At 42.1% G+C, this 12,850-nt stretch overlaps 1 protein-coding gene across 6 annotated transcripts in view; it reads right to left on the bottom strand.

Annotated features, from left to right (window-relative positions):
* Window positions 1-12,850, bottom strand: part of palld (palladin, cytoskeletal associated protein) — a 62,863-nt gene that overhangs the window by 13,526 nt on the left and 36,487 nt on the right. For 4 of the 6 annotated variants that reach the window (XM_044361196.1, XM_044361199.1, XM_044361200.1 and 1 more), the window contains exons 10-11: window positions 12,143-12,605; window positions 11,144-11,179 (exon numbers count right to left, since the gene is read on the bottom strand). In XM_044361196.1, the coding sequence (XP_044217131.1) occupies window positions 11,144-11,179; window positions 12,143-12,605 (499 nt within the window). The remainder of the gene's footprint in view (window positions 1-11,143; window positions 11,180-12,142; window positions 12,606-12,850) is intronic. The other 2 variants (XM_044361197.1, XM_044361198.1) reach the window with 2 other exon arrangements.

Here is a 12,850-nt window from a genome sequence, read left to right as displayed (position 1 = left end):
CCGGCTCTGATCGCTCAGACCACTCCGACCACAAAGTGCACGTCAAGGCCGTTGTATGCACACTATGTCCCGCCTGTTCATCCCAGCTGCCTCCATCTGCATCTGCACTCTAAAACAGTACAAGCCCTGCTAAAACCAGACCTTGTGTAAATGATTAGAAAAGGTATCTTGAGAAGCAGAGCAGGCCTCCATCACTCCCTCTTTCTTTGTCTCTGCTGTGGCGGAGCAGGGTTGAATTAGGAGGGAAGTGTTCCTCTGTCGCCATGCCAACAGCCCAGTGTTTTGCTGTTCTGGTCTGAGCCAACTGGCCCACAGAGCGCTGTGCTTTGGTGAGAGAAAATGCTCCAGCTCCTCTGTCTGTCATTCCAGCTGTAACACTGCATTACTCTTAAGTCTCTCCCTTTCATTGCCTCTCTTTTCTGCCCCAACTTTTCGTGGTATAAATAGGCAAAGCAGTTAAGTGTTATGTCTTCCCATTTTCATCCTGAAAAAGACTTTAGCTTGGGCTGGATCCTGTCTGTAAATTCTTTAGTTGAGGGGGGGGGAGGCGGGAGAAATAAGGGCAGAAAAGGCAAAGAGGAATCTGGTCTGAAGTAACTTTGTCTCTCCAGTTCCTGCATGGAAAAGCTCAATAAAGAGAACCCAGAACAGCTTGACAGTACCTTAAGAAAGTGTGTTTTACAACCCTGTGATGTATCAGTGGGACCCAGCTGAACACTGCGACGTGCCAGACACAGCAGGTCTTTACCAGCAGCATCTTGTTTTAATAAATGAAGAGCTCAACGTCTTAAATGGCAGTGTTGCTTGTTTGTGCTTCCTGAGCAATAACGACCCGGAGTGCGTGAGAAACATATCCACGGCTCCGCCGCATATCTGAGCAAGCTGGGAGCCGTCAGTGGGTTTATATACCGCCCATCTCGTTAGCTCTGAAGTTGGCTGAAAAGACGGAGCCGCTTTAGTATGACTTGGCCAGCTGATGACAGGAAGCGTGCAAGGGAGAACAGGAAGTTGTTGAGTGTACATGGCCAGTAATCAGGGGTTTCCTACTGTAAACAACAACATGAGGGAAACTGAGGCCATGTCTGTTCTCTTTAAAAAGGTGTTTAGAAACAAAAAAATAAGGTTAAAAAGCATATTTCAGCAGCAAGTGGAACGAGGGAAGGCTTTAGTGTTCTGGCTACTTTCAGGCTATAGGCTCATTGTGTGTTTGCATTAAACCTCTTTGTATTTGTTTCTGCAAACAGCTGTGGCTTATTAACAGAATGACCTTGCCATTTGTAAATGATTTATATCCAAATAGTCAAATTGAGCTCTAGTATCACACCTACAACACAAACACAGCCTGGAAACCAAGCCTGAGATCATTGCACACACACAGTGGTTGATCTCAATCGTGACTTCATGACAGTTGAAATTCAAGATTAAATCACCACAGTTCTGTGGGAAAACATGATTTTCACTTGTTTACCCCTCTAAGACGTACACACCTATCTAGTCACACAAAAATTGACCTGCATGTTTTTCTGCGCCTACACACGCACACACCTGGTTCACGGTTCCCTCAGTTGTGTTCACCAGTGAGCATTGCATCACTGCCACAGTGCGTCAACCTCAACTTGTCTGATGCCCCCGAGCAAGAACAGAGCATCAGTCTGACAAAGCGACTGAGCTGATGTCTGAATCACTGTCAGACGGACAGACTGTGAGTAAGACAAGAAGCTGTCTGTTTGAACTACTGGATAAATTGTTTCTGGCTTTCAGTAGGCACGGCTTAATTGAATAGAAGTAATCATCTCTGACTGGAAATGTGGCTTTCTAAACACTTATTGAGAAAGTCACCTCACACTTACACATCTAACAGGAAAATGTGTGACTATAGTGTTGTGTAAATATAGTTTTCTGGATAAAAAGTTTCACAAGGATTAGTCAATAAACAGAAAATTAATTGGCTATACTATTTTTAAAAAAATCGATTAATAGTCTATGTGATTTTTCAAGCAAAACTTGCCAGATATTATCTGTTTTTCTCTGTTTTATGTCATTGAATTTTTTGTCTGATCAACAGTTTTTGGACTGTTAATCAGACAAAACAAGCTACTTTTCAACTACAGTATAAGGTTACATGCAAACGTCATATAAAATAATTCAGAATGTACATGTGGGAATTAAGAAGAAGCCTCATAATACAGAGAAACTGAGTCATTGCACATACACAAACACACAAATCAGGCAGTTTAAGCATAATAATGTTTAAATGTAAAATCCTCATGTCTCTTCATCTCTTTCTCTGTCTCTGGCACACATCACTCTCCTGACTCCCTCCACCTCTCCGTGTCTGCCTCTACTTCTACTTTCACCAGAGAAAGCAAACCAGCAAAGGAGCCACTCCAAGTTTCCAAGAACATTTCAATATAATCTCACAGGCTGTCTGACCCCTAAAAACCAAACTGCTGCTGCAGGGAATTCAATATGTCACACATACTAAAAAGTGTTTTATTCCTTGTCTCCAGCTTCCATTCATTGACTTCCTCCCTGTCAGCTGACATGTTCTCTCTCAGCCTTTGTTCCTCCAGTATCCTTAACGTATTTTCAACCCCTATCCTCCCTGGGTACCCCCCCCCCCACCCCCCCACCTCCTCGTTCTCTTTGGCTCTAATTGCACACACACCACATAAAACAGAACCAGACTGTTTTCCTTTCCCCCCTCTCTTTAAAACGTAGCACAGAGCGTTTTTCTTATTCCAGCCACGCCAACAGTTCACGGCTGCTCCGATCACCCACTTTCTCCCTGCCCCACTTTTCTTTCTTTCTTTCCGTCTTTCCTCTTCTACTATTATTTTCCGCTTCGCTCTCTATTTGAGCTCGTATTTCATATCCAAGTGTAGGTGAAGAGGGCTCTCCTCCACAATCAGTGAGCCCTGCTTTTCTCTATATACCTCCATCCCTCATCTCCCCTCTCCTGCGCCTTTCGCTCTTTCTGTCCAGTGAGACAGGCAGTGCTTTTTTTTTTTTTCTTTCTTTCTCTATAGCAGGAATGCTGAAGACATTCTTCTCTGGATTGGAGTGGGAAAGACATCGCCATCAAATGGGATTAGCAGCAGGAGTGGAGGGAGAGAAGGAGGAGGAGGAGGAGGAGGAGGAAGGGGAAAGGAAGAGCCAGAGAGAGAGAGAAAGAGGGGCACAAAGTGGCTCAGAAGAAATCAGTCAGTGAAGAGTTACAGGCGAGCAAGACACAAGCTTTCTCACCTAACAGACTCTATTGTGTTAACTAATCCATCTGACTCCAGCGAGGAGCTCTGCAAACAAATGAACCTCGCCACATAAACATAAGTCGGGCTGTATCACAGACACAACACTAAAAAGAAAAACTACAGACTTATCTTTGTTAAAGTCACTTTTCTTTTCTCTTAATCTTCTCTTTTTATGAACTCGCTACCGTTCTAGAGCCTCCGGCAAATGAATGGGTATCTCACTCAGTCTCTGGGTTCTCCCAGAAAAACCACACACCAATTCTAAGAACATATGATTTAAACATTAACATGCAGAGCTGGTAAACCATTCAAATGTGGAAAAGAAGAATCATTACCTCAATCATTTGTTCTCTCTCGCCCTTATTCAAAATCAGCACAATTAAAGTTAATGGCAAAGTGATTCATTTTTAGTCTTGGTGCTTTTTAAAAAAATTAAATAATAATAATAAAAACCCACAAAAAGTTTTCTCTCTGAGAGCTCGAACACTAAAAGTCAAAGAAAAGCATCATTCAGTTCATCTTTTATCAATTTCCCCACTGTTCTCTCAGTCCTGCTAAAGTTTGCTTAATTTGAATGAGTTGTCAGTTTACACGAAACAACCAGGAAGAGTTTTACCTTCAGTGTTGTGGTGTTGGTGTGTGGCAGCTCTGATATTTCCCTGCAGGAGAGTGAACTACGTTGCAGTGCTGCCCTGCCAGGTGTGAGGAGCATATATAGAGCGCTGAGCGGCCAGACAGTGACAGACACAGTCGCTCCCTCTCTCCCTCTCTCTCTCTCTCTCTTTCTCTCTCCCTCTGCATGAGTCAGTCTGTGAGCTCCTCCTCTTCACAATAAAAGCTCCTAGTCTGCCCAAGACCAAGCCCTTTCAGAATAAAAGCTCAGCCATGTACTGTAACCAAAAATAACAAAACAGCTTTCGCAGAAAAAGAAAAGCTCTTTAAGAATGAGAAACACCCACATCCAACTGCTTTTTCCTTTACTCCTTTTGTGTAGAGATTCACCGATACTGATACTGATATCAGATATTGGTCCAATACTGACTCAAACAGCTGGATCAAATATGGTGACAATGGGCTGATCTGGTATTGGATACCATTATTTTAATAAATAACAATTCAGTAAATTTATATCAATGTATTTATTTGTTACATTTTGTTTTACAAAGTTAGGAAAGCAACGTTTAAGTCAAGTCTGATGTTGCCTTACACATAAAAGAATGATCCCAGTCTCTTCCACACAGTGAGGCATACAGCTTATTAATTAAACACTGGTATTGGATCAGTACTCAGTATTGGCCGATAATTAAAGCCCAGGTATCAGTATCAGTATCAGGACTGAAAAAGTCCTACTATTGTGCTAAAATTGATATTGTTTCCTGACTGGCTTGAGACTAGAGAGGCAGGATGATTGAGGAGAAAGAATCAATTTTCAGATTTTTCAGACATTTATCATCTGAACAATTCTCTAAGTTTCAAGTAACACAAATGAGATTTGTCCATTGTAAGGCAACATTTGAAAAGACGTCCTGTCTGGAAATAAAATCCACATTCTGCGTACTCTTTATGGCCAAACAGAAACATTATCTTCCCTTCACACATTGACAGAGCTCAGTAACTATTATCTACATGCCAAGCATATAGAACACAGAGGATAATAGTTTTATGTAAGACGAGGACCTTTGGAACAATTTGAGTATTGGACACGAAGTTCCTGTGCCACTGTGTTTGCAAACATTCCCATCACAACCGCACAGATATGGTTTCATTCACTGAAACATCTAAACGACTATTCGGTTTCTCAATAAAAGAATTTTTCTCCCTCATTTTTGTGGGATGAAACAAAACCTTTTTGGGTAATTTATCATTTCTATTTTTGTGTGTAATGCCTCTATTTTTAGAGGCGGTGTGCGTTTTCCAAGCGGCTGATGAGTCACAGCGTGTTGAAGGAAGGTGGGAGCCCGGGGTTGTGGTCCAGTGGGCTCTTGTATGCATTTGTAAGTGTGCGTATAAAGTGTGTGTATAATTGTGTGTGTATTTTGTGGAAAGGTCAAAGAGTCATTAGGAGAGGGTCCTGTCTCTAAAGGTGCTAGTCATTCCCCATGTGTTGACTCACTGACAGTTACAGGCGAGTCAGAGTGAATCTCCTCCGTGCTCAAAGTCAGCTTTTAGCAACATGAGTGACTACGCTGTCATGAAACTAGTGTGTGTATACATTATGCTGTTATGTCACACACACCCTGTAATTAGCAAACACAAGTGGAAGTTGTGGGAGTGTGTCTAAAGGAGGATACTGTCTATACCACACACGCAGCCACACAAACACACACCACTCGCACCACCAGCAGGGGGTTAGGATCTAATCAGAGGTTGATTGACCTCATCCGGAAACAATGTGATTCTCTGAGTGTGTGTGTTTATGGCAATGTGTATTTATCTGTGTGTTTCTCAGTGTTTAACATACCGAGGTGTTCTTTCCTGGGAAACACAGTCTGCTTTCTGTGAGGGGATCACTGAGGCCTGTTAGTTTCCATGCTGTCAACTTCCAAACATACACCCTGCCTGGTCTCTCGCTCCCCTTTTACATCGCTCCCTTTCCCTCTGCTCACCCCTCTTTCCTCCAGCCCCCGCTTCGTGTTATGAAGGTCAGCCCCGACAACTCTCTTCCTTATTTGGAAAGTTTCTCCATTCCATGCAGGTCATTCTAGCTCGACCGACCAATCCGGTGGTTATTTGGTCTGTTGTCTCAGCCAATCCTGTGTCTCCCATTTCCTTTTAAGGACTGCCCATCTCTGACTCTCTGGAGGTTGATGTGAAATTATCTGCTTTCCTGCTCTCTTGTGTCTCCGGTGACTTCATTTAGCTTTTTATTCTCTTTCTCTCCCTGACAACAACAAACTTTCTCTCTGTCTTTTTCCATCGACTGCTAATCAAAAACCTCTTTGGCTTGCCTTCACTGAAACAAAGGTATCCATTAGGGAACTGATCCACAGTCAGAGTCTCACTTCCATTTTTTATTAGATATTTGATGATGGAGAACCGCAACTAAAGTTCTCAGTGTGTAGCCAGTGCCATATGTGGTGCTTAAACATGCATGTTTCCTGCTTTCCATAAAACCACAAGCAACACCTCGACAAGAAAGTGATTGTTAATACTTCATTAGAGAGTTCATGACTTGCACCTCGTAAACACAAACACACTGCTGAGAGGAAGCTCTGAGTCACGGCGCAGATATGCGACAAATCCTGGCAGCCAGAGCTCCTTGCTCAGCAGTACAACACAGAAAGAATATACATAGATCCTGCTTTAAAGGAAAATCATACAGATAGTCTGAATTTTAAAAAGGCTAAGGGACATACAGCAGCATCCAATCACCTGCTGCTGCTTCTTCTGTAAACACTCCTGCAAGTAGAAGTTGTGTATGTGTGTGTGACAGTGGGAGACTGATGAGGACTGTTGGCAATGAGCAGTTTGTTGCCTTTAGTTTGTATGCTGTTCCCCTGACAACAACCTCATTGGGGTTAAAGAGGTTTGGAGCTACTGCAGAAATCATTTAATCTCAGTGGTATGGCAATTATGTCAGCAAACAGGGATTGAGAAGTATAAAGTCAAGCTGCATGCAATACAGGCCACATTAAAGTGGATTAGGCCATTCCTCCTCTTTATCGCTGCAGTGTGGAAGTATGCAGAGCCTGGAAACATTAAAGTCTGTTGGTGTCACTTACACGCTGACAGCCTGTCGCTCTAAGCTCCTGCGTGCTTGAGATCGCACATGCCGTGTTTGTGTGTGTAACATTTGGGTGATTCAATATGAGTGTATATCATGATGATTTGATCATATCATGTTATCGTTTAAGAAATGCTGTCGACCAAATTTCAAGCAAGTTGTACTCACAAATGTGTGAGATGATGTTCGTCTGATGTAATACATAACAGTAGAACACAGTTAATTGCACTGAACATCAATTTGATTATTTTATGTGATTTTACATTTGCTATTAGAGCTGCAAGGATTAGTTGATTATTTTAGTAATTTTTAAAGCAAAAACAGATATTTTCACTATTTTCTGACATGTTATAGACAAAACAATTAGTCAAGAAAATAATTGATGGATTAATTGATGATGAGAATAATTGTTAGTTGTAGTGCTATTTGCCATATTGTGATACATATCAACATCAGAAACATATTTTTATTAATATTATAATATTGATTTCAGCAATAATTCCCAGCCCTAGTGTGTGTGTTTGTTACTGCACGTTGGATCATGTTGTTTTCTGACAATGCTTCTAGATATGGCAGTTATCTAACTGTCAGCAGTGTGATTCCCTCATTGACCAAATCTTTCCTCCTCCTCCCTTCACACAAGCAGACATAGCTCGACCTCTGCTTTCCTTACAGAGCTACTTCTGTTTCAGCTGCACTTCAAATATCAATTCAAAACTCCTTATAATCAAGCACAGGAACTGCTCGCTGTATTCCAGTCAGTCCTTAGTCTGCTTAAATTCACAAACATAATTTCTCTTTCTTTTTTCACTCTCTGCTTCCCACCTGCATTTACAAGTCAGTCAGTCATGGTCGTTATTAGGCCCTTTGCAAAAACATCGTAGTGAGAAAAGTTGAGGCTCTGTTAAATGCTGACGTGTGCCTGTTTTTCATCATCAGTCATCTTAGCATACTGTGTGGAAATGAACATAGAAAAAAAGCAGCTCGTGTATAAAAAGCACTTTGTGGAATGAAATCCGTGCAAGAGAACAATTACAACTGTCAAAGTTGATTCCTGGTCTTATGAAAGAGAGATTAAACTGGGGAATGATTCGAGGATAATTGTTGCCTCTGCTACTTGTGCTTGGTGTGTGACGCCCACCCAGACATTATCCCAACCTATAATATAATGTTTTACCCCTATTATCACCGTCGATATCGTGGTGGTCACACCTTAACGTGTTGCTCTGGCTCGTTGCTTTTGACTGTCTCGTCCTTTGTCTTGTAATCTTGATGTGGTTTCTCTCGTTATGTCTTAATGTTTTACTGCATTCTATGTAGACTCAACCTACAATCTGTAGGTATAAAGATGTCTTAACAACATAAGGAAGTCAACAAGACATTATTTAACTGCTACCATACAGAAATCCGGACATCAAAAATGTGAAAACACGAGACAACTTGCACATGTTTCTCCTCCAGTACTAGTAGGGGTGTGTCATAATGCCAAAACGTTCTTGTGAAATGTCACACTAGGCAAGCATGAACCTTTATTAATATAAGAAAGCTGACAATGTACACCAGCAGCCTGGACATGTCATCCATCAACACCCACTCACAAACATGTGCATACATGTGCGTGACTGTGCACACACACAAACACACACACACACACAGATTTACAAGCTCCAGGTGTTATCAGTCTATTATGATGTGACTTTACAGATGGGTTACGTGTGCACAGTTAAACCCTGGAGATCCCTGAAGAGAGAGGAGTTGTGTTGTTGAATCAGGAGAGACCATAATTCTGTCCAACATGGCAGTGACCTTATTTTGAGATGAACAGTTTCATCAAGCTGAATTATAGCTTGTAACATAATATCCTCTCATATTATGCCTCATAGCTATACAGTAGCTTTATTTAGACCGTTCTGCAGGAGCTCCAGTGTATCATGACCAGCTCACACAATCAAACAGGCTCCAATCCCACCATAACCTTTAGTTACCTCACATAACACGTCTGCTTAAAGTAATAAGTCACTGTAGCAAAACATTTTCTGCTTAATCCTCAAAGCAGTTTATGAGAGGGCTACCAAAACACTGGCTGTACATGGTGTCACTTGTTAATTTTATCCTGCTTACAGGAGTCTGAAAATAACACATCCATCAAATCACCAACCAAAGCAAGTAACCCAAATATTATATGTTTCAATCACTTTTTAAAAAATTCCAGAAGAGGCTACAATGAGATAGTGCTGCTAATTTGCCATCTATTTTCTACCATGTGGTAAAGGCTTTTGCTTTCTTTCCAGACCTGAGGGTTGGTTCAGATCCAACCAGCCAATCTGAGCCTCTCCCCTGAGAATTTCCTTTGATTCTTATCCTGACGTCTGGCATCAACACTGGCCATCAAACCCAAATACTTACCAACCCTAACCCCTCTTCCTTCGGCACTGAAAAACAGCGGTCCTGTTTTCACAACTCAGGTCTCTTGCAGTTCCTCTTGCCTGCCAAATCACACAGCTACTTCCTCCATCTCATCAGCTCAGTGTTATTTGAAGCAAAAATCATCCCTGAAACAGGCTTCCAGTATGTTATTCCTATGATTTAGACCAATTTATTCAAGATTTGTGAACACGAACACATTTCTCCAACAGCTATAAACACTGGTGTTAGGATTGTAATGTTATTTGATGCAGCTGCCTCTTTATAAGTAAAACTGGGTGCTGTGAAAATCCAGAATGATTTTTGGGGATATCCTCATATGAGTAACATTTACTTGGGAATAAAAACTTAACTGTGCAGAGAAATAAATAATAAATTCTAGGCCCTTCTGCCTCAAGTTAACTGCTCACTTAAATAATAAAACTCCATCCATACTGATGTACACTGCCTTTAAGTAAATGCAGTGAAACAATTAGGCTATTACATGATATTGCCCTATTTTAAAAAAAAATACAAGACATTAGGGTCATAGTTTCCATGCTGTCTATTGAATTTACAACAATTCAACAATTGGATGCATTGCTAGAAAGGTTTGTGCTTATTAAAAAGAACTCCTGTAAAACGGAAAACAAGCACTTAAAGTAACCAGCAAGGATCATTTTCAAAGGCTGCAGGCTTTGCTGTGCTCTGTTGATGTTTCACAGCAGCATGTGTCTCACAAAGAAACATCAGTCTGCCCGGGATGTGCCACACAACAAACAGGATATGATAAACTCTATGATGAGCTTGGGGGCTTTAGTTTCAGAGTGGTCATCCTCTGTTGCTACACGTTACCTGAGGAAACACAGCGCAGTTTGGCAGAAACATGAGCTTTGGTTAATGGCAGGGCTGCTGTTTTTACTGTGTAATTACAGAATTTAAAGGGGAGAGGGCAGGAGAGTGGCAGTTTATGTGTTCTAATTGCTTCACAGTTGGGAGCTGATTGTTTCTAGCGGTGTGTTCATGTTGTTATTGTGGAAAAACTCAGAGAGAAGCAACTTTATTGTCCCTCTGCTATTTGGAGCGAGAAATGATACCCAGCATCTCTCATTCATCGAGGTGTCGTACATAGAAGTCTGAACTGTAGATTCATCTCATATTTGTTTGAAATATATATATGCTACAGTTAAATATATGTGTGCACAACACATGGAGAACGTATTTATCAAAGACTGTGCTTATTCTTTGTGACAAAGTCTAATGGTATATTCATCTCTCTTGCCATATGTAAGATCTGAAATCTAATATTGAACTTTTTATTCTGACTTTTGCATCAAATAAACACAAATAAACAGCAGCCTAAAATATTGAGGGCTATTCTCTCTATATATTATCTCTCTCTATAGGACTGGCAGTTCCTACTGAGAAGCCCAGTGAGCAGGTCAGATCTTTTGATTCATCCAGGGTATGCAAAATTTGCTCCAACAAACATACATAAAACATACATAACTGTCATTTGTATCTGCTGATTTCACTCCGTTATCGACAAGCTTCTTGTGATTTATCAACCCACAGTGTAATTATGTAAAGTTGTTTTGGTGGTGTGTGAAAGTGTAATGAATTTGATGTGACACGTGCTTTAATATAATTTCTACTGTTGATTCTGTGTTTTCATACCATTATAGCCACAACTTGGATAGGAAAGGCTACATGTGGCGCCACTCAAATCACACCCAGAGCATCACGCTCACAGCCAAATATTTACCTGTAATTTTCTTCCTCCTCCTCTAAATTCCCAGCTCTGGAAGCACAGAATTAACAAGTCATAACAATTATGTCAGCAGATATGCAACAACACCCATGAGCAGGAATCAAATCCAGTACACATGCAGTGGCATTGGGCTCTGCAAGGCAAGAGCTTCACTATACTGTAGCCAATCTCGAATACATGCAACCTGTCACATCACAGCAACACTGTTACCAACTGTTGACATAGTGCACGTTGGTACATACTCTGACAGTCATTCTGTAATATGAAAAATAAAATTGCCCTATCCAGGTAAGTTAGATGGCGAGAAAAGGGAAAATGTTGACTGTGAAAATTTTTAAAAAGGGCAAAGAAGTGAAAGAATACACTTTATGATCAGTGTCTATGATTATTTATGATCACCATACCCCCACTCCCCTATTTATTTCTTGTCAGCCCTCAACTATATGATGTTTAATAAAGGCAAAAATACCTAAATGCATCAGCAAGTGCAATTAACTCCATGCACAAGAGGCTTGTTCACTGCAGTCTGTAGAATCTCAGGAAAAGGGACCACTGAAAACAAAGTCATTCAATGCCCAACTCTCATCTAACAACAATGACATCCTACCTGATCCCTATAGAGCTCACAGAAAGGTGCTCAGGAAAAAAACACACAATGGCTCTCTCCTGGGCTGGCCATGCAGGCCGAGGTCAGACAGAAACAATAGGAGCCATCCAGCAAAAGCCAAACAGATCTGTTTACAGCCACAGACAGATAGACAGCAGCTGGCAGACTCGCCCTGGCACACATGATGCCACACTGACACTGACATAAAGGCAGGGGAATGCTTTTGTTCTAAAACGGCCTGGGATTCCCCCTTTAACCCTTTCACAGCACTATCATTTCCACCAGATTTCAGGCAGTCCTCCCAGTCTGTCTGCTTCCCACCAGCCCCCCTTAGTGACAAGCTTGCCCCCGGGGCACAGACGCACGGGGACATGACAGGTACTCACAGCTTTGGTTTGGGCTTGGTAGGCAGAGGAGGGCCGTCCTTCCCAGGGGATGGAGACAGCTTTCCTGTGGTTGGAGGTGAGTCTGGTGCCACCTGGGCTGGACTTTGGACATCTGTCATAGGGTCAGAATGGGGCAGAGGTGCAGGAGCAGGTTGGGGTGGTGGTGTGGTCTCTTTAGGCGGGCTTGGAAGGGACAAGGGATGTGGAAGTTGGCCATTCTGTACAGACCCTTTCCCTTTGTCCTCCACCTCTGAGCCCAACTGTACTGGAGGCAGGGCCGAGACACTGGGCCAGATCTCCAGCTCCTTGACATGAACAGCCTCAGTGCTGGGCTGAGGCAGCATCTTGGGTGGCAGCTCCAGGAGGCTGATCTCTGTGGGTGGGGGAGGAGGGGGGAAGGCTGCCGCATCCTCAAACCCAGAGCTATCACCAGACATGCCATTACTGGATGAGTCCTCGGCTGCTGAGGGAAACAAACAATAGGAAAGTGGAAAATGTTGGACTTGAATGTTTAGTTTTTGTTCTCGCCATCAGTAGAAGATTATACACACACACACACAAGGCTGCACAGCTGATCTGATCTAAAGCAGCAGCTGGAATCAGTCAGGCTGATGCAATTCCTGTTTATTCAGCCTTTCCTTTGACTGTGCGATGAGTCCTGTACTGTATATACACAGAATACATGCAGAAATATTTGTGTCCTGCTGT

The sequence above is a fragment of the Thunnus albacares genome, chromosome 9 (assembly GCF_914725855.1).
Source record: "Thunnus albacares chromosome 9, fThuAlb1.1, whole genome shotgun sequence".
Lineage (NCBI taxonomy): Eukaryota > Metazoa > Chordata > Actinopteri > Scombriformes > Scombridae > Thunnus > Thunnus albacares.
The sequence above is the reverse complement of the archived record's forward strand: the minus strand, read 5'-3'. Positions and strand labels throughout refer to the sequence as shown.